The sequence below is a fragment of the Ilyonectria robusta genome (assembly GCF_021365365.1).
Source record: "Ilyonectria robusta strain PMI_751 chromosome Unknown BGZ61scaffold_41, whole genome shotgun sequence".
In the NCBI taxonomy this organism is placed as follows: domain Eukaryota; kingdom Fungi; phylum Ascomycota; class Sordariomycetes; order Hypocreales; family Nectriaceae; genus Ilyonectria; species Ilyonectria robusta.
In genome coordinates this window covers 15073-34290 of record NW_025764475.1, presented here as the reverse complement: position 1 = coordinate 34290, position 19218 = coordinate 15073, and the positions used below count along the sequence as shown (strand labels likewise).

General features: G+C 50.3%; 9 protein-coding genes across 9 annotated transcripts; 4 read left to right on the top strand and 5 right to left on the bottom strand.

Moving 5' to 3' along the window:
- Positions 1-336: 336 nt before the first annotated feature.
- On the bottom strand, positions 337-2194 carry BGZ61DRAFT_523551 (phosphotransferase enzyme family protein). Its single transcript, XM_046252592.1, has 2 exons — positions 1697-2194; positions 337-1646 (listed from the first exon to the last, which is right to left on the bottom strand). The coding sequence occupies exons 1-2, from the start codon at positions 2152-2154 to the stop codon at positions 578-580; spliced, it is 1527 nt and encodes a 508-aa protein (XP_046095597.1). The 5' UTR covers positions 2155-2194; the 3' UTR covers positions 337-577.
- A 2157-nt stretch (positions 2195-4351) lies between these two features.
- BGZ61DRAFT_433508 (uncharacterized protein) lies at positions 4352-5545 on the top strand. Its single transcript, XM_046243914.1, has 2 exons — positions 4352-5114; positions 5168-5545. The coding sequence occupies exons 1-2, from the start codon at positions 4470-4472 to the stop codon at positions 5189-5191; spliced, it is 669 nt and encodes a 222-aa protein (XP_046095596.1). The 5' UTR covers positions 4352-4469; the 3' UTR covers positions 5192-5545.
- A 609-nt stretch (positions 5546-6154) lies between these two features.
- BGZ61DRAFT_465310 (uncharacterized protein) lies at positions 6155-7239 on the bottom strand. Its single transcript, XM_046247562.1, has one exon. The coding sequence runs from the start codon at positions 7117-7119 to the stop codon at positions 6520-6522; it is 600 nt and encodes a 199-aa protein (XP_046095595.1). The 5' UTR covers positions 7120-7239; the 3' UTR covers positions 6155-6519.
- A 436-nt stretch (positions 7240-7675) lies between these two features.
- BGZ61DRAFT_499797 (uncharacterized protein) lies at positions 7676-8611 on the bottom strand (the record flags this gene model as incomplete). The annotated part of the gene is made up of 1 exon (XM_046251443.1): positions 7676-8611. One exon carries the CDS (start codon positions 8609-8611, stop codon positions 7676-7678), a length of 936 nt encoding a protein of 311 aa, XP_046095594.1.
- A 749-nt stretch (positions 8612-9360) lies between these two features.
- Positions 9361-9841, top strand: BGZ61DRAFT_465307 (uncharacterized protein). The gene is made up of 3 exons (XM_046247561.1): positions 9361-9569; positions 9644-9681; positions 9739-9841. The coding sequence occupies exons 1-3, from the start codon at positions 9474-9476 to the stop codon at positions 9812-9814; spliced, it is 210 nt and encodes a 69-aa protein (XP_046095593.1). The 5' UTR covers positions 9361-9473; the 3' UTR covers positions 9815-9841.
- BGZ61DRAFT_465299 (UMTA methyltransferase family protein) lies at positions 9644-11308 on the top strand. The gene is made up of 8 exons (XM_046247560.1): positions 9644-9681; positions 9739-9800; positions 9917-9963; positions 10031-10188; positions 10249-10305; positions 10355-10709; positions 10784-11031; positions 11127-11308. Exons 4-7 carry the CDS (start codon positions 10058-10060, stop codon positions 11012-11014), a joined length of 774 nt encoding a protein of 257 aa, XP_046095592.1. The 5' UTR covers positions 9644-9681; positions 9739-9800; positions 9917-9963; positions 10031-10057; the 3' UTR covers positions 11015-11031; positions 11127-11308.
- An 865-nt stretch (positions 11309-12173) lies between these two features.
- On the top strand, positions 12174-14026 carry BGZ61DRAFT_485846 (uncharacterized protein; the record flags this gene model as incomplete). The annotated part of the gene is made up of 3 exons (XM_046249762.1): positions 12174-12410; positions 12506-12673; positions 12749-14026. 3 exons carry the CDS (start codon positions 12174-12176, stop codon positions 14024-14026), a joined length of 1683 nt encoding a protein of 560 aa, XP_046095591.1.
- Positions 14027-15449: 1423 nt separating this feature from the next.
- Positions 15450-16366, bottom strand: BGZ61DRAFT_540213 (uncharacterized protein; the record flags this gene model as incomplete). The annotated part of the gene is made up of 2 exons (XM_046254879.1): positions 15450-16274; positions 16331-16366. The coding sequence occupies 2 exons, from the start codon at positions 16364-16366 to the stop codon at positions 15450-15452; spliced, it is 861 nt and encodes a 286-aa protein (XP_046095590.1).
- A 964-nt stretch (positions 16367-17330) lies between these two features.
- BGZ61DRAFT_171945 (uncharacterized protein) lies at positions 17331-17990 on the bottom strand. Its single transcript, XM_046237599.1, has one exon. The coding sequence runs from the start codon at positions 17940-17942 to the stop codon at positions 17409-17411; it is 534 nt and encodes a 177-aa protein (XP_046095589.1). The 5' UTR covers positions 17943-17990; the 3' UTR covers positions 17331-17408.
- Between the last annotated feature and the right edge of the window lie 1228 nt (positions 17991-19218).

Genomic DNA, 19218 nt, shown 5'->3' with positions numbered 1-19218 from the left:
TCAGACTGACCCACCCATGCATATATCAGATATCAATCAATCAATCAATCAAATCAGATATGAGCCGTAAACCATCAGTTCAGATCAGATTTGGCCTCAGATCTGATTTGATTGATCTGACGGCAGCGCTGAGCACGAGTCGCTTCACATCGAGGGCTTCAATCAACCTCGTCTTCAATCCACAGCAACAGCAGCAACAACAACAGCAACAGCAATAGCAACAGCAAACTATCGTCAATATGACCCCCACACCTGATATCGCGAAGAGAATCAGCGAAATAATGACAGACATGGCAAAAGAGCAAGAAGAGCTGGAGGCTATCTCGCTCTTCATCGATAATATTGAGCAAGCTAGTTTTCGTCAGATGTCAGGGAGTGCCTCAAGCGCAAGGAACAGAAGAAAGAAGTCCAAGGTTCTGTCTACGGAAGAAGGAAAGTCTATAGAAGAAGAAAAGGAGGATTATGAAAGGAGACAAGTGGAAAAGCAAGAGAAAATCCGCCTTATGTGGTTGAAGATAAATCAACTCCAGGAAGAAGGCAAGAAAATTTAGTTTATTAAGCGAAAGGAGCATCAGTTCTATGACCAACCCCATTTTGCCTTTAGTGCTTTAGATGCAGCAAGCAATTTTTCCTCCTCAGTCTCATACAGCCCGTTCTTCTTCAAGTACTGGGTGTAGCGCTCACATTGTTCCGCTCGGCGTTGCACCTCCACTGCAAGTGCTTTGTGTTTATTGAAAAATTCAGATACCATATCATCGATATGCTTGTCGGAAAGCTTCTGGGCGAAAAAGTCGCAGAATATGTCGGTGACGTCAGTAGGACGGCGTAGTACATGAGTAACACAAAATGCCATCTCCGTTTGGTCGATGTCCGACTTGCTGGCATCTAATTGGCCATACCATTCCCTTCTGAGCTGGTCGCAGAGGCTGTTTGTCTTGCTCTTCTCATCCAGAACGTTGCGGAACTCGGCGTGCATCTGCTTGTTCGTCTTGATCGAATCATGGCCAGTAATCCATGATGGTGGGGTGAAGACTTGGCGTGGAACAGTACTTGTGAACTCCCAATCAATTATGCCCTGAATCTGCAGGTTTTTGTCCACAATGATATTGGGGCTCCGTAAGTCCAGATGGTTCAACACAAAGGGGCCCTCATCTAGCTGAGGATCAATAATATTGTGAAAAATACGCTCCATGCCGTCTAGCGCGAAAACCTCTAGTTCAATATCATCGACAGTATGATCACGAACTGGTGGCGAAAGGAACCTTGATATAAAGCTGAATTGGTGTATCATGTAATCCTTGGCGGAAGCAAGGACTGGCGGAGGCGGCAGCCGAAGGGTGGTGGCAGACATGGATATGAGGGGGCCTAAAACAGGGTGCGAGCTGCCATGAGGATTTGGCATCAAGGAGCCTATTGAGGGGAACTCGAGTTTCCTAAGCTCAGCCAAAATATCGATTAGCTGAGAGTAGAAGTTTCTTCTGTGCTCCTCTTTAGATTCAGTCAGAAGTTTCTTATCCAGCGGTTCGCCTGGAATGAGGTCTGCGATGAGAAACATTTGCGTTCCCGCGCTGGTTTTGGTCAACTTGGCATCGCGTCCATAAGCACGAACGTGAGGGACGGGAATCCGGGTGTTGCGCTCGAGGTATCTGTGTCAACATGAGCGGTAGTCGAAAGCGGGAAAATAACCAGCACTCACTGTATGGTGGTCACTTCGCTCAACAACTTGTCCCAGGGATTGTCGAGAGCGGGCTCGATTGGGACCCTGACAATCCACTTGGGACTTTCTTGGTCAAACTCGACGAAGAAGCAAACATTGAAACTGCCGTTGTCCTTGTTCACAACCCGGCATGGTTTGCCATTGTTGTACCGTGATGCTAGATCGCAGACCGCATCTGGGTGTAACGATTCGATAAATGTTTTTTTGACTTGATTGTATTGGTCGTCAGTAGCAGCAGGGAATCCCTGAGTATCAGATTCAAGAGTTCCAGTCTCTGGTTCATTGATCTCTGGAGTGTTGATCTCGGTGGCATTCGTCTCAAGCGTCTTGGTCTCTCTGACACTGGTGAACTGAAGTGGCTGGCCCCATGGCTTGGATAGGTAGAGAACTACCACTGTCCAACGCGTGCGTACTAGACGAATGAGAGCGGAGAGCATTGTTGATCCAACATTGACGCTTGTGTTGTCGATTCAGCCGGATGTTGGTTTCATGGTCATGCAACTGGCCGGATGGCAAGGGTAATAAAAGGGGGCGGCCACTCGGCTAATAGTAGTTCCGGCGATGCACCGGTATTGTAGGGGCCAAAGAGGAGGTTCAAGCTTGCAAAGGTCACGGGCGCGTTTTGGCACAGCAAGGCGAGAATAGTAAAGAAATACATAATAAATCCACCATGGCGATGCACGCCCGATAAACTCAATTAGAAATTCGACCAAACAGAAGATCAAACCCTCTACCAAAATGATACATTTTAACCGTCTTCGGCTTCTATTATTCCGTATTAAAGAGAAATGGAGAGTCGAAACGTTCAGTGGTCCATGCACGGGATGGTGACCTCCTCCAGCGAGCGGGGTGTTTCTGCAGCAAGACGCTAGACGAGGACAAACACGCGCATGTGTATTACGTAATTTCTGCCTCGAATCAATTAGTTGTTGTTGAGATACAATCTGCAAAAGTAATGGGTACCCACACTGATGGTAGTGTGAATGTAGTATATATGCCTGGTCCTTTCAACAGTTGTTAGGCTATCATTGTGCTAGTTATAGTAAATCTCCGTATTCGCACGGCGGTACAGTAAGATCCAAGCTCAGCGTCAGTGTGCCTGGAGGAACTACGAAGTAAGTTCCGAAAGGTTCCTTAAGGGACCGCAAGGTGGCTGCGTCTGGTGGAGGAATGCCTGGAGGAACTACGAAGTAAGTTCCGAAAGGTTCCTTAAGGGACCGCAAGGTGGCTGCGCCTGGTGGAGGAAGAAGGAAGAAAAAACTTACTGCCTGGGCTTGACCAGACCCTACAAAAGCACAGACCACTCTTCCTTCCGTATTGGGCCATCACACGGTGTATCACATAGTGGGTGGCCTTTGCTTTTACTGTACTGCACTAGCTTGAACTTCATGGGTCCAAGCCACACAGCCACAAGAGGCTTAAAATGACGCAAAGCAGCGAACGCAAGCTGAGCCCTATCTGGCATTGATTGCTTGATCCTCTTCGCCCAAGTATTTCAGATATGTCCTTGACTCTCGCTCTCGCGGACTGCAGATAAGACGCCGCTTGCAACAAGACAGGTTACTTGCTTATATATTGATGAATCTATCTTGAATATACTATAATATTTAGTAAGCAGGAGTTAATAAATAGAAATTGGTTAAGCTCTTGGGCCCGTAGAAGGGCATAAGGGATGAATAGAAATAAGTAACTTGAAAATATATGAATACTACAGTATACTCCTCGAGTTATTCAAGCCAAGCTAGCAGTTCTGTTGAGCTAGCAGGAAGTTGACATCATCGATATCCTCTACCCCACATATTTGCACACTGGGTATGACAAATCGGCAGTTGAATAACCAACCAGAAAGACCGCTATAAAGTTACGGCGAGAGATTAGCGAGTTACCAGAAGAGAGTGACAGATTTTAATGAACCTTATTATGTAGGACTACTGAAGCGAGGCGGATTGGACTGGTGCTTTGAAGGGTAGCTAAATGGCTAGGGCCTAAAGAGGCCTAGCTGTGGGGAGCCATTTTTGGCTAAAGAAGATCAGCATTGTCCTCTTCAACAGAGGCGATCTGTCAGACAGACTGATACATAGAAAAATCAGCTATGTAGAGGACCATAACAAACTCTTCTGTGACTTTTTACTGTGATGTAACACGTGCTTCCTTTCAGTGTCAGGCCGGAAAATCGGTCCCGGACCGATGACTAAGGATGAGGAGCCTGACTCTGCTGATCGACTGATCTTGGAATACTAATACCAGTTACTTTAATATTAGAAATCCAACTACCGAGATCATTTTTCTAGGGGATGTCTTCGTCCTAGCAACCCATAGTGGTATGCTCATATGCAAGCCGAGTGGTATGGGGTCCAGCTAATGACATCATTTGGCTTTTCATTTAATGTTGAAATAGACAAGCCCAGCACATCGGCCTCGGGCTTTCTCAGAAGTGCGACGACAAATTAAATAAGAGAAGCATATTAGTCACAGTCGGTACGGAGTAACGAAAGAGCGATTATCAATTACATAAGCTATGTCGGACTCGGGCTTTCGCAAAAGTCCGGCGGCAAATCGAATTCGGGCCCCACCAGCCAGTCTCCGTGTAACGGACGAATCTATCACAATTACTGTATATAAAAGGCAACCCTTAGAATGTCAAAAAAAAAAAAATTTCACACGATCATTCAATTTTCTCCAGCTGGTTGAGACTTATTCCCTCTTGATTAAATTTCTTTAAGGCGCCGCCAGAAAAAGCTCATCCTGCAAGATGGCTATCACTGAGATCATCCATTTTGGAGTACAACCAGTTCTTGACGCGCACCCATCACAAACAACCGTTGACGACACTTTTCAGAAAGCTGCTAAGGCCCTCGGAGAAGCGAAAACTCCCCAGCACTTCGCTGTTGGTACACAGATTCAGAATCAAGGTGCCGTCCAGATTACGTCAGAGTGGGATGGTGACCAGGACAGCGTAAACATTGAGAATACTCCGGAGCGTGATTCCTTTCTTCAGAGTGTTCGCAGTTTCTTTGGCGAGCCATGCAGCATTTTCCACGTCACCCTGGACCGGTCAGCATTCGGAGCAGATGGGCCTGCCACGGCGAACGTCGTCGAGTTTGTGCAAACCTTCTTCCCATCGTCTCGCGTCACTCCAGAGTTCCAGAAGCAAATCGGAGAGGATTTCCTAAGGTTCGATGAGATCTATAAGGAGGGCGCAAAGGGAAGTTTAAGTTGGGCATGTGGTTGGGTCCTGGAAGAGCAAGACCATGAAAACATCAAGGGCGAGAAAGCGAAGTCGTTCTTCGTTACTAGGGGATGGGAAAGCATGAAGCATTTCGAGCAGTCGGTAAACAATGACGCATACAAGACTGCCATACCATTACTGCTTGCTTGGAACGCCCCTTGGAAAATGGTAAGTGTCCACTTCCCCATATGAAGCAATATCCGGAGATTAATAAATGGTAGTGGCATGTCGAGCGAAAACCCTAGACAGCATCAAGCTATGAAACAATTGTTGAGATCCGTTGTTTGACAGATCAATGGCTATTCCGATCATTTGGTGGATGGGATGTGGATGTCTTCTTGTCAATATCTTCCGCTGGTTAGCGCTAGTTATTTTTCTTCAATACAATATGCTCATTTCGACAACAATATGACACTCGTGTACGGTCATCTTAGTCGCCTCTGAAGACGGTGCTAGCGCATGCCAGCGGCCTTTATCGAAAATCCTCCAAGCTACAGAAGAATTATTTTCTTTTGTATCTGTACGGAGTAGAGGAGTGGTGTACGAAAGACATTAAGAATGAAGGAAGAGTGACAGATTCCTGTACCGCTGTGTCCGTGGAGGGAATGGCTGCATGAGGACCATGTGATCAATCAGACAAATCGGCAAAATATAGGTCCGAGACCACGACGTAGCTGACCATGTGTACAGTGTAAATAGCAAGAAAATAAAACTGTATTGTTCTCTCTAATTGGCTTAAATTTTCAAGCGATATTATCGAAATACGTCAAAGATATTATATTGTACTGTATTCAGTCTTGAGTTTTCTCTTCTTTCTAACAATAATTGATCCCATTTTATAAGGTGATCTTGTTAGATTGGATCATGTAGCGACGTTACTTATATTATGGTACAACTCTTAAATCCGGCATCTTACCGATAATACCTATACCTAGAAGCAGCACTTCTTCATCTTCACCAGCTTAACTACGCTAGAACAGTTCCTCCAGGCTTCCTTTGGCGGGCCGCTTGCCGGACCAGTCCCTCCTGTTTTGGTGTAAGCAACTTTACCAAATGTGGATCAAATGTGGCTTGACACAGTGTGTGGCTGGTGCCAATGGCTCCACGCGATCTGCGAGTCATAACAGTACGGTCGATGCCTCAGGCACCAAGCGCGCAACTTTTCTCCCTCTGGGAGGGAACGCGTGGCAAGTTCCTGACTTACTCTTCACTCATCTCAGAAGCCAGAAGCGGCTCATCACTGCTCGCAGCGTATGATGGCTCCGCAACTCTCCCCCGAAAAGCGAGAGCAAATCCGTAACATGCTACTACATGGAGACCCGATCGACGAAAGTGCCGAATCCATTCCTTGCACCGAACATGCCGTCTACAGAATACAAGCGACCGTCAAACGATATGGGACGACGACAGTTCCTGCGAATTGCGTCGGCCCCGATCCCAAGATAACCCCGCTTATGCGAGATGCACTGATATATTGGGGTTGCGCTCCAGGTACAGATAGCTGTATAGGATGATGGGCAAACATCTTCAATTAGCACCGTGGTATACCGACAAGAGCGTTTAAGGTTTATTGTCATCGACGAGCTCGGGAGCCCCGAAAGACTGGACGCTTTGGTACCCACGGGCGCCTCCAGTCCCATCGTACAACGCTTGCCGAGATGCCACTGACAGCGATCCGTCCCCCTTTGACTTCAACGAAGTTGTTCGGCACCACCGAGAGATCATCCTGCATCGAAAGAATGACAAGGCCCCTGAGCTGCCGTCGTACTTGCCGATGAAGCTGTTCTGGTCGAGCGCCATAGTAAAGATCAGGCTTAGCGCAAACGTGAGTTCCATCCGTCAAGTGATCGAGATTCGTCAAGGGTATGTCACTGGCGACATATTTTGTGTCTCCTGGATCTCCTTCGATTATCGGCATTACGGTTGTAATGACTAATACTCGCGGTATTCCTTGACAACCCTCCTCTCGCGCTGGGCTCGCTTTATCCGGATCGGACTGCAGGACGAGGGACGAGGTGCCGGATGAAGGCAGAGATAATCGCTGCCATAGTAGAGACACGCCCCTATGCTTAACCGCGGAGAACGGAGCGAGGTAATGGTTAAGTTGCTGCTCGAACAGGGGCGTGAGACTCAGTCGATTCTGTCGGTCGGATGACTGGCGAGAGACTCCCATACTCTATGCTCCTGTAGGTCGCCGAACAGAAGCCAGCATAGTAGAAGTGTGATTACAGTGTTCTGCTTCTGCCTACCTTCCAGCATGTGAATTTCCCGTGCCCTTAACGTTGAGTCTGGGATTTTTCTCTTGCCTGGTTCAGGTCGCCGCGCGGCGCTCCGCTACACACGGCTAGCCTCGGTCGCGTGGCCTCATCCGTCCAAGCAAGCGAGGCTCGCTTGGACTTCGTGAGCAAGACAACGCACAGAGACGGACTTCTGGGTGGCCCGGACGCAGTCACCCCAGTTCATTCCCTCGACCAGGCGAAGGGTACGCAGATGGTACAAAAAAGACGCCGGGGGATTAATTCCCTGTCGCGAGACAAGGTTGATCGCGGAGGCTTGTCTTCTAAGCGAAATGCCAGCTCTGCTTCCTGCCATGCTTCCCGCCACGCTTCCCGACACACTGGGATCATCGAGCTTCTCGATCCTGGAACGCATAGACAGCACGATAAGTAGGAGGGGCAAACGAAAACGTGTCATTCCGCTAGCCTAGACTCGAACAGGTACAAACATCGTCATTCCGCCACCCGCTTCTCCTCCAACAACCGGAGGCGGTCGCGGATCGCAAACTTCCACTCCTTCGCCACCTTGTACACCAGGAGGAGGCCCAGAGTAAAGAGCAGGATGCAGGACATCCCGATCGCCGTGACGCCGACCCAGAGCGCCGCCCCCGTCCAACCGCCCCCGCCGTCTTCCCCGACCGACACCACGACCTGCAGTCCGCTCAGGACTACCGACGCGATCCCGATCACGAACAGGATCGGCCCGTAGAAGCGTGCAAAGTACATTCCGTACTGGTGCTCGACCCTCTGGAAGTGCAACTTGCCGAGGAGGAGCGGAGCGTACGGGTTGAGCCACGTCAGGCGGATCTCGCCGTAGGCATAGCGCAGGGAGACGTCTCGGTTTGCGATGTCCCCCAGGCTCGATGTGAAGTCGCAGAACTGCTCCCAGGTGATGTCCGGCGGGACGAGACACAGGCTGGGGTCCTGGGCGATGCGCAAGTCGGACTGGTGCTTCACGAGATGGTAGTACGTCCGCAGGTAGCCCAGCGCCGCTCGTCGAATACGTTCAAGTCCTCCGCTGCCGGCCTCTGTGCAGAGATAGTCCCTCCAGAATGCGTACGACGTGATGTACCACGGGAGCGGCTTGATGAAGATGCGATCGTGGATCCACACCAGGTGGAGCTTCGGGTCCTCCGTGACGACGATCATGCCCCGTTTCACCAACTGCCGGTAGAGAGGCGATATGTTTCCGCTGTCCTGTTTTGACATCCACCAGAGCCTGTTGGCGATCCGGTCCAGATCGTCCGAGCAGAATTCTCTGGCCAGCAAGTCCCATACCTTGCTTCGGTTCTCTAGAGGAATGTGGGGGTGTCCCGGCACGTACCGGGCCGGCTCGTCTAGCTCCCGCGTTAGCTGATGTTCCAAAGCGAAGGGCGGTGTCACGGCCATTGATATCATCGTGAAGGTGAGGAAGCAAAACTCAGTGTCGCCAGAATCACGACCTCATCTGTCGAGGGCGGCAAGCAACGCTGGTCGAGAGCTTGCCTTGTAAATGGCCTTGCCATAATCCTTGACAATGATACGCCGATGCACTCTGTTCAGTGGTACGGTAGCGGCCTTTGTTGGAGATGCGGAGCATGATCGTTTGCTTGGAGGCAGGGCAGAGTCGGTTTGGCTGGATGGCCGCTTCCTGCTAGTGCTGGGGCGGCCCTTCCGCGGCCCTTCCGCTGTCATATTGCTGAATTGCGCTGGGCGACCGGGTCGGTAGTTTAACGCTGTCGCCCCAGACGTGAGGCTTCACTTAATTTCACTTTGCTTCACCCCAAGGAATTCCTCGCAGCAGCTCAGCTGAGCCTAGGGCATCTCTCGCAAGCCGCTAGCTGGCTGTGTAGCGAATCCTGCGAGAGCTGCAAGCAAGTGGGCCCTCGCACCAACTTCTGTCCGACCGCTGGGGTAGCAACGAGTTGACTGAGAATCTTTGGCTTGCTTCACCGGTGCTGCACCACCCTGTCAAAGGTTAGTAAGGGCCGAGCACACGAGTCAGCAGTGCAGCTTGGATTTGCCGGTACTCGATCCTATTGGTCGTAGATACGAGGGGCTGCATTGGCTGTTTCCGTTCATGGACACCGCTGGACACCACCTGCTGCAAACCTGGTTTCAACCAACATTACGCCTGCAAGCCCTGTGCCGGTCGGTGCCAACAAATCACGTGCATCCATCAATCAGAGTAGAACTGAGACCACATTTCTCTTCCTCATTTCCTTCCCTTTCCATCCCCAGCACTTCGGTTCCAAGCGCAATCCGCGACGAGATGGATGACGACGCGCCCCAGGAGCGGGGCCCGAGCCCGCCGGATCCACCATCACCGTTGCAAGACATCCTAGCTGAGAACCCTGTACAGGTGGACGTGAGTGTACTCTACACTGTAACCCCCGAGCCAAGCAATGTAGATCACTGTTGACAAGCTCTTTGTTGTTGTAGGACGCTATACCAGATCACGATTCTGTCTTGGACGAGTCGTAAGATCCCCAAACCTTAATTCTGGCGGTGGACAGAGACTGACAGGCTTGCTCTAGAGAAGCATCCAGCCAGTTAACGTCCCTGAAGTCTAGCATCATAAATTACAAGTATGGTTGCGCTAATTGGCTCTGATATTTGGAAGATATCTAACAAGCTGTGTCCCATGATTGATCAGATACGAGGTCAGTGTCGGAGAGGAATATTGTGCTCCGGGCGGCTTGCTAACAGCGTCGTAGAACGGACGCCGCTATCATGCATTCAGAGAAGGGACATATCCAGTGGTATTTGCCCCAAACAAAAGTCTGTTTGGTGAGAAAAAGGAAAAAATGCTCACCGGACCATCAATAGCCAAATGACGAACAGGAGCAAGATCGCATGGACATGGTACACCACATATATCGTCTGTTACTGGGAGGCAAATTGTATCTTGCTCCGATTGGTGATAACGTCCAGCGCGTGCTTGACCTCGGTACCGGGACAGGAATCTGGGCAATGGATTTTGCAGAGTGAGTGTCCATCGCTACCACTTCAGCCTCGAAAATACACAGCTGATCATTGGAATCCAGCGAACATCCAGCCGCAGAGGTTCTTGGGATTGACCTGAGCCCCATCCAACCTGTATGGTACGGAGAGTCCCTCCTCTTCTTGAATGTCAGTATTAATGGCATGCAGGACCCCGCCTAATTGTATTTTTGCAGTCGACGATTTTGAGTCCGACTGGCTTTATCGCCAGCCGTTCGACTACATACACGCCCGGGAATTAGAAGGATGCATAGCAAACCCGGATCAACTCTTTCGGCAGGCACTCGAGCATTTGACGCCCGGCGGATACCTTGAAATGCAGGCCGTTGATGGTTTTTTTGAGTCCGATGACGGCACTGCTGAACAGGCCGTCCATGCTCAAGCCTGGATAAAGAGCTTGCTTGACGGCGCGAGGAAATTTGGTAAACCTTTGGACACCTGTTCCAAGTGGAAGCAGCAAATGGAGGATGCAGGCTTTGTGGATGTTCGGCAAGAAGCCTTCAAGGTCAGCAGCTATTTTGGGGGACTTTGTGAAGTCTGGGTCTTGCTGGTCTTGTCAATGCTAATGATAAAACGCAGTTCCCGATCGGACCTTGGCCCAAAGACCCAAAACTCAAAGAGATTGGGACTTGGCAGTATTGGCAAGAGCTACAAGTCGTAGAATCCTACACACACGGAATCTATTCTCGCGTACTCGGGTGGGATAATGTAGAGATAGAGGTGTTCAAGGCCAAGGTGAAGAACGACTTCAAGAACCCGGCAATCCACATCTATCTGCCGGTCGTTTTTGTCTGGGGGAGAAAGCTTTGATTAGCCTGAGCTTCGTCGTACGTTCAATACCCTGGTGCAGTGTGCAGTGGAAGAAAGTCCTCCCATTGACTCATTGAGGCCTTGGCTCCATAATTGGTAATGGATGAACTAGGTTAAATAATTCAGCTGGGCCATCTCGCGGTGGCTATGCCGCCGTGGTGGTTCTGCGCGTCGGCGGACTCTGAGTGCATGCTCGGCCTGGTCAAGATTTCCAGCACGGTTGCGCCCACAACTTGGGCCTGTAGTCATTTCTCACACTGCTACACTGCTGTGGATGGGTCGATAATTTCCACACTTTTTCAAATTGGGACGAATGAGAACTTTCGAGGTGGACTCATCCCGGCAGGGTGTGAATGTCCATCCAGACCTTCGCCTGAATCTGGCTGGTCACCTCACTTCCACCGTTTCGCCGGTGAAATATATTGTTAGTTTGGTAATGTTGAAGATACCAGATAGTGTGCGTTATGATACCTAGTTGTTGCTTCGCCTCACTACTCTGTAAAGTGTAGCGAGACCCTGGCCCAATAGTCACGATACCCTTGACAAACTAACAATTGAACTTGGATGAAGGTGTCGGTCGGGAGATAACACCCCTGCTTCTGTAATGTTCTGTCCCCGCACGCGGAAAGCTCCGCGTGCCCTCTAGTTTAGAGGAGGGAGGGGGCGGGACTCTAACTGTTGGTCGGAGGGCCTGTGGGCAGCACGCATAATAGGGGTTCCTTGGGTACGAAAAAAAGAGGGAAAAAAAGAAGAAAAAAAAAGGAAGGGCAAGGGGTCAAGGTTGTAACAAGAGTCTTGACAGGGAGGGATTGTAGAGCAGGGTTGATATTTGAAGCAAAGGACCCGCCGCCAAAAACGTTAGTGTTGCACGGCACGGCACGGCCGCGCCGGGAGATTGGCGTCTCCTCGCCAATACCGGGATTCCTCGAGCCACACCCAATTTAGGTAAAGGGGGAATTTGCGTATCCATAAGCTGACGCGCACGCCCTCTCACACCCAATTGAAGGCGCATGCCAACTTCAACCCTATTTGTTGCTCTCGTTGGCCTGGATATCCACTGCCGATTCCCCGCGTCTGACAAATGGACGCAGTCTTCCTGCCGATGTTTTCGTAGGCCTTTTGATAGCAGCAGCAGCAATCTCGCTCAACCACAATCAATATGGCATCGACAGATGCAACGCCGGCGCTTTCCCAGGGCGTGGCCAACGGCCTGGTCATTGGCTTTGGCATCGCCTTCGCGCTGATCATGAACTTGATCACCTGGATATCACGGAAGTATCTCAATGAATCCAAGGACACGAACATGCTCATGACAGCCAAAAAGAGCGTCAAGACCGGCTTGGTCGCCGCCGCTGTCGTGTCGTCATGGTGCTATGCGGCCACGCTCCTGAACTCGGTTCGCATCACTTACCTCTACGGCTTCGCGGGTGGTTTGTCTCAGGCGTCTCGGTCCAGATTGTGCTGTTCGCCATCATGGCTATCGAACTCAAGAGACGAGCACCCCGCGCCAACACCATCCTTGAGGCTCTGCGCATTCGCTTCGGAACCAATACGCACCTCGTCTACTTTACATACGGCGTGTCGGTGCAAATTATTATCACAGCGGCGTTGTTGCTCGGCGGCTCGGCGGCCTTCACAGTGACTACCGGGGCGAACATTGTAAGAGCCTGTGCACGGAGTTCACATTGAATTGAATGAGGCTAACAACACTGCACCGGCGCTATTGGAGCCAAGGATGGCTCATATCTAACCATGCAATCTGGTCAGGCACTTCTACTCGCCGGAGTCATCTTGGTCTCAAGCTTTGGATGTGTGTTTGTCGACCCCAGCTACGGTCAGAAGGCCATCGCCGGCGAGCCTAACGCCGTCGTGCGCGGTTACTTTTACGGAGCTTTCGCGTGGTTCGCGATCCCTCTCGGGCTTTGCGCCACTTTGAGTTACGTGGCCATCGCACTCTCAAACACCGAGTACTGGCCGGTGGCCGGCGGCGTGACGATGTATCAGATCAACAACGCCTTGATTCTTCCTCTCGCTGCCGAGGCCGTCATGGGTAAGGGCGGCGCAGCTCCGGTCATCGTCATGGTCTTCATGGCCGTCACATCGTCTTTTAGTGCCGAAATCATTGCCCACGCCTCTATCGTCACGTTTGACATCTACCAGCCCTACATCAACCCCAAGGCTGACGACAAGCGGTTGAGACTCGTCTCACACGCGTCTCTTACATTCTTTGCCATCTTCTCAGCGTCATTCGCTACGGCGCTCAACTACAGCGGTATTTCTATGGGATGGATACTGGAGTTCTCCGGAGTCATTCTCGGGTCGGCGGTCGTCCCCATCACGCTGGGTGTCAATTCAGCTTACGTCTCTCCATTGTATATGACCTGGGCTGCCCCAATTGGCACAGTGTGCGCGGTCTGCGCGTGGATCGGCACCGCCAAGGGTATGTTCGGGGAGGTTACAGTAGACACGCTGTACGACAATTGGCCAATGTTCACAGGCTGCACCGTCGCGTTGCTGTTGCCTCTTCTGATCTGGGCAATCATGTTTGTCTTTCCAGACCAGAGGAAGCCATATGACTGGGATCGTCTCTTTCTCATGCAGGCGCGGGAGCCTCGACAAGGCGACAAGGAGTACACCATGGATGACCTCACTGACATTGGCGATGATTGGGATCCTAAGGCGCTGGCGAAGGCTAGCCGCGATGCCAAGATCATCTCCATAATCATGGTTCTCATCTTCCTCATCATCATACCATTTTCGCTCTACGGAACAGGATACAAGTTCAGCCGAAAATTCTTCACTGGCTGGACGGTCCTTGTGTTTATCTGGTCCTGGGTTGCCGCCCTCCTCATCTGGTTCTTGCCGATCTGGCAGGCAAGACATACATGGATGGCCGTTGTGAAGGGGCTGGCTGGCAAATCCGAGAAACGCGCGATATCAACACCGGACAGCAGGAATGAAGCCTCACAGACGGATCGCGTGTCGACGGGTGAGAAACAGCCAGTAGCATGAATTGCATTTATGACTTGACCTTTTTAGAGTCTACTAGATAGACCTGGCTTCGCCTAGCGCTACTTGGCTGGTGTTGTCAGCTCTGCGCCTGGCAAAATGCTTTTTTTTTAAAACAGGTTAATACGCCCTGTCATGGCCCCCTCGCGGCCTAGAAATTGACTATAATTCTTACGCTTGACGTGACCTAACCTTGCTGAACACGAGGGACAGGAGCGAGATCGAGGTTCTTCACCGACTGACCGGTAATGCTATCCTGCTCTGCGGTTGACCCCTGCTCCTTTCAACCACCGTTACTAAATCGCGGGAGTCGGGTCTGACCGGTCTCCAGAACGGCGCCATTCTTATCTATTCCTCCTACCCCCTAAACTCAACCCCTCGCCCTACCCCGCGGTACAATTTATTTTATTCCATCCGCGTTTTCCGAGAGAAATGTGTAGGTGAGATTCGCAGACGTTTTCTAGGCTATCCAAGTCGTTATCATCCGCAAGTTCCGACGCTGCCGTGATGGGCATCGACAGCAGCAGCAAACTGGTGTGATTCGATCCCTTAGACTGCCATGAAATCGTCCACGATCTTGTGTTCCGAGAGAGACAATTAACGATCCCTAATCTACGTAGATTTTGTACAATTTTGAGTTCGCGTGCAATACCATCGATTCGGCACCCAGTTGATTGCGAGGAAGTCAGGAACTGGCCGCGCGTTCCATCACCGAGGACGAAAGTGTGTGTGCCTGAGGCAAGTACTGTTATGACTCACATCTTTACATGGACTGCGTCAGCCACATTTGGTCACATTAGGTAAAGTTCCTGACATAACGCTGAGCCTGGACCGCACTCGTTCTTCCAAGGAGGAAAATCATCGTCAGACGACACAAAATGGACGCCAAATATGGACGCCGTCCGCGCGACTATACGATTTGCGATAGCCACAGGTCGACTCGACAATACGCAGCAGTGAAACTAGATTGCAAATCCCCACTTACTTTCTTACTAACCTACCCTACATCCATCCATCAAACACCTCGTGCCATGGACAGCAGGCGCCGCTTCAGCCACCGCAGGTAGGACTCTGAACACTTGGAGAATAGCCTTCAAGTTCGCTTGCTAATAATACAAACCCCACGAGACCCGCGGAAAGATTGGAAACGAAGACATATTAGCAGAAATTGGACGCCGCATGGGCTTTTACGATATCATGGCAAAGTTTGGGAAACGGATATGTACAATAGCAACTAGTGCCCTATTGGTTATAAGCCACCGGGCGTAATAAATTATGTGGGGACTGATTAAAAAGTAACCCACCTTTGCGTAATTTGCAACCCAATTTGTGGCTGGACCCCACCTTCTTCCGATTCCGCACCGCACACGAAATTTAGTATAAGAGCTTGAGGGTGCACATAATGACCATGTTATTCCTTGCATATCTAACCACCTAATACCTCAATAGAGGGACCACTATCGGGAAGTTCCAAATCGTCAGTGACGTCACTGAAGTCACTGATGTTATCGTCAAATATATCATCATGACCTCCCGCCTCAATCTCTTGTGCTAGCCTGTACATACGTTCCTCGAAGCCGGGATAAAATGATTCACCTAGTGCATCTGTATTTGACCACCTTGAGAATTGAGTGAAGGCATCAGTGATATTTTTCTCAGTCAGAGACGGTATTTTCTTTGGTGGTTGAGCGGCTACAGCGTCGCCGGCGCCGCTGGCTGCGTCGCTGCCTTCATCGTCAGAGGCATCTTCCAAGCGCTGGAACGCACGTATATATGACCTGTGCAATTCGGTGCCGGGCTCATATGAATCGCCTGCTTCCAGCCTTTTCAGTCCTAGTGTTGTAGTTGACTCTTTGGATATATTGATTGCAGCAGGGGGGCTGGAAGGTAGAGGGTTTGATTGAGGTTGCGACGCGGCACGCAAAATCGCGGCTTCCACTGCAGCAGCCGCTGCCGTAGTGTCGGTAGCCGGGGCGGGGTCGGTTGATTTGATTGGTCGAGCGTGAGGCTGACCTTCCCGATCGGGAATCTGACTTTCCCGAATAGGCAAGTCACATGACATTTCCGCCTCAGCCTTCTCCCACACTTCAACCCGCTCAGCGAGAATAGGGTCTCGCCGCGAGGTCCTGACGGCCGCACTCTTGTCAAGTCCTAGGGCCCCCTTTGGCCGGCCTTTTGCCTGCATAAAGTGCGGATCGTAGGGGGCATCCAACGCCGCCGCAGTGCGTGTGTCGCCGCGCTGCAAGTTACGCTGCCAATACCAATAACGGTCAATATCAGCCGGCCGTAACGGCTCTTGGTCCTTACGGTGCCGCCAAAGCAGGTGCCGGCAAGGAAGCCCATAAATGGCCGTGATGCGGCAGCTCCGGCAGGCTCCGGCAGGCTCTGGCAGGCTCTGTTTCTAGCTTCTTATCCAAAGTGGCTAGTTCCTGGGCCATAAGCGTGATAGCTTGAGGGGCTATGAGATCCTTCATATCAGCATACAGGATGTGAAGTGATATTGTAAGCTGCTTGTGACCGGAAATAGCACGCTGTGTTAAAATGGTCGTCTTTTAGCTGGTCCAGAAGAGATCTAGGGCACGGAAGGCCGTAGATAAATCTCCCTGACTAGACCATAGAAACTTCTTCATAGTTGAATACAATAACTCCACTACTGACGTAGTAAAGTGACTAAAATGCTAGTATTTATCGACATAACAGCGGATAAGCTTCTCTTTCCATAGCGTAATCCAGGTCTTTATAGAGTAATCCACGGTTTTTTGCGGGTATTTTCCAGGGTATTGAAAGTCGGCCAATCTCTTCTCAAAGACCGCTTTGGTATTGCTGTTCACTCGGTCCTTCTAATTACTAAGAAAGTCCCGGAATGCCGCTGCCCGTACGGTCTTATTACCCTGACGCATTGCCTTAGGGAAATGTTGCTTGCATTTAGCTAGGACATTCATATTGACATGCCACCGGCATAAAATATGCGGTACGGAGTCCAAGACCGGGTTGTTAGCTAATGCATTTATCAGGGCTAGTTCCCGGTCCGTCACAATAACCCGGGGGGGTCAATTTTTGCCGTATTGAGTATGCCGACGAAATGGCTCATTGCCCATGCAAATTGAGGCTCGGCCTCGCTATTAAGGAACGCAGTCGCAACTTGGAAGGTCTTCTTATCAGCTGTTACACCGCAAAGGTTGAACAACAGCATTTGGAACCGGTTGGTCTTGTAAGTGGAGTTACATAACAAGACATCGGGATATTACTGTAGAAGAGAAATGCCGGACTTTAAAGCAATAAAGAGGCATAAGATATGATTTTTTTCGTCCCTTAAATCCTCGAAAAAAAAGTCTTCAGACTGCAGTCGCTCATACAGCCATTAAAGCAGCGTACGGCCGGCAAGTTACTCGGTACGATATTTATTGAGGAGGTTGCGTAAGTTGTGCCGGGTAGTAGCTCGGACGACAGGGTCGGGGTCACTCTGCAATTCCAAGAGAATGTGCATCGGTCTCGTACCAGTATTCCAGCGTGTGATAATGGTATCGGTCAGCTTCAGGAGGGTATTTCTACGGTAGTGAGAGAATGTCTGTGGCGGTGAGAATATGTGGTTATGTTGGGCGCAATTGTCGCCTTTTACACCCTCCACCACCCACACTTCTCCGCCGCCGCTGCCGCGCATCAATTTGAGTGCAATTTTGAAGGGACATTCGGTCATCTGGGTACGAGTCTTCCTCTTCTTGGTTACGTGCACCCCTTCTGCTGACTGCGAGGCATACTTCCGGCTCTTACAGCAGCGGAATACCGCCCTACGAGGGGCAGTAGCATTGGGCTTCTTCGTCATGACAAGAAGGCTGAAGCCAGCAGCCTTGGCGGCGGAATGTAATTCCGTCTCCGCGGCGGAAAAGGTCGGAAATTCGGACTTAAAGATATGCTGCATTGTTGCTGCTGACGGGTTGTAATGACGGCTTCAATTTACGGGTTGTTGTGCGGGTGGTTGTGTGTGTGGACAAGGTTAATGTAAATTGGACAAAAAGTGAGGGATTTTGGTGTGAAAAGCCGATACCGGCGTCCAGCCTCAATGAAGTGGGTCCAGCCACAAATTGGGTTGCAAATAACTCCAGGGTGGGTTACTTTATAATCACTCCCATTATGTGTGTGTATGTGTGTGGACTGGACTTATTCCCTGACATACTGATAGCAGGCTTACACTATTCAGTCGCCAACTAGTAATAATGTCTTTCAATCCTACGCCTGAGGCTTTATCTCGTATTAAGAACCTGCTCTTTAAGAACACTGATTACTTGAAGAGTATTGAGCTAGAAAGAACCAACCAACCGCAGCTAGTAGTTACAGTTCTGAGTTCGGACCTTATGGCCTTGTGCAACAACCACGAAATCCTCAACACCGCATACCTCGCCCTACTGGTGCATGACTGGAATGGAGATGCAGCCTACAGAAGACAGGAGCTACTTAGATCATTACGCCGACATGAACCAATTAATAAGACAGAGGTCCGATTTCATGAGTCAAATATTATATTGAATATAGCGGATTGTATTGGGAGGTACTACCGAGATGATAATTGGATCGAATTAGACGACCCAACTAGATTGTTCAAGCTCAGTGGAGGACAACTATGGACTTATGCTCTGCATGTGGGGAGCAAAAAACTACAGGTGATTCATCCGGATATGATTGGGGGCATCGAGGGACGGTCACGAAATGAAGCAGTTCGTGATATTGCCTCAATTAAAATGGAACTTGGGGATGGAAGGTGTACGTATGAGGTGTTTATACGAAAAGGCATCACGGTCAAGGTAATGAATATGCAAACAGTTGATGGGAACGGAAATCGTTGGATCACGAGGTGGAGGGTGGTGGGATCGAATGAGAGAGAGTGGTGGCCGCAGGGTGCTCAGAAGATCCTTCACGATTACATCTATAATTGGCTGGCAGGAACACAGGGATGGGAGAGAAAACGCTACATAGACAGAAACTGATTGCAATATGTTAAGTCATCATCGGCCGGATTGCAACTGACCAGCCCCACGAGACAGTAGAGACTTCACAGTGAGTGAAAGGCAGCACAAATCCCCGATGTTCGTTAGCTCTTGTCCACGCTCCCTTGCCTTCAGGTCGATCCACCCTTACACCTTTGCGCGGGCGGCCTCATCGAAGACCCAAGTCATGTTGCTTTCACTTGACTATTGCCC

Bases quoted from the DNA above. Each gene is read 5' to 3' on its own strand.
- BGZ61DRAFT_523551 (XM_046252592.1), bottom strand. From the start codon at position 2,154: ATGCTCTCCGCTCTCATTCGTCTAGTACGCACGCGTTGGACAGTGGTA. The intron at 1,647-1,696 runs GTGAGTGCTGGT...ATGTTGACACAG, and splicing joins AGCGAAGTGACCACCATACA to ATACCTCGAGCGCAACACCC.
- BGZ61DRAFT_433508 (XM_046243914.1), top strand. From the start codon at position 4,470: ATGGCTATCACTGAGATCATCCATTTTGGAGTACAACCAGTTCTTGAC. The intron at 5,115-5,167 runs GTAAGTGTCCAC...AATAAATGGTAG, and splicing joins GGAACGCCCCTTGGAAAATG to TGGCATGTCGAGCGAAAACC.
- BGZ61DRAFT_465310 (XM_046247562.1), bottom strand. From the start codon at position 7,119: ATGGGAGTCTCTCGCCAGTCATCCGACCGACAGAATCGACTGAGTCTC.
- BGZ61DRAFT_465307 (XM_046247561.1), top strand. From the start codon at position 9,474: ATGGATGACGACGCGCCCCAGGAGCGGGGCCCGAGCCCGCCGGATCCA. The intron at 9,570-9,643 runs GTGAGTGTACTC...TTGTTGTTGTAG, and splicing joins AGAACCCTGTACAGGTGGAC to GACGCTATACCAGATCACGA. The intron at 9,682-9,738 runs GTAAGATCCCCA...GGCTTGCTCTAG, and splicing joins GATTCTGTCTTGGACGAGTC to AGAAGCATCCAGCCAGTTAA.
- BGZ61DRAFT_465299 (XM_046247560.1), top strand. From the start codon at position 10,058: ATGGACATGGTACACCACATATATCGTCTGTTACTGGGAGGCAAATTG. The intron at 10,306-10,354 runs GTACGGAGAGTC...AATGGCATGCAG, and splicing joins AGCCCCATCCAACCTGTATG to GACCCCGCCTAATTGTATTT. The intron at 10,710-10,783 runs GTCAGCAGCTAT...GATAAAACGCAG, and splicing joins TTCGGCAAGAAGCCTTCAAG to TTCCCGATCGGACCTTGGCC.
- BGZ61DRAFT_171945 (XM_046237599.1), bottom strand. From the start codon at position 17,942: ATGCAGCATATCTTTAAGTCCGAATTTCCGACCTTTTCCGCCGCGGAG.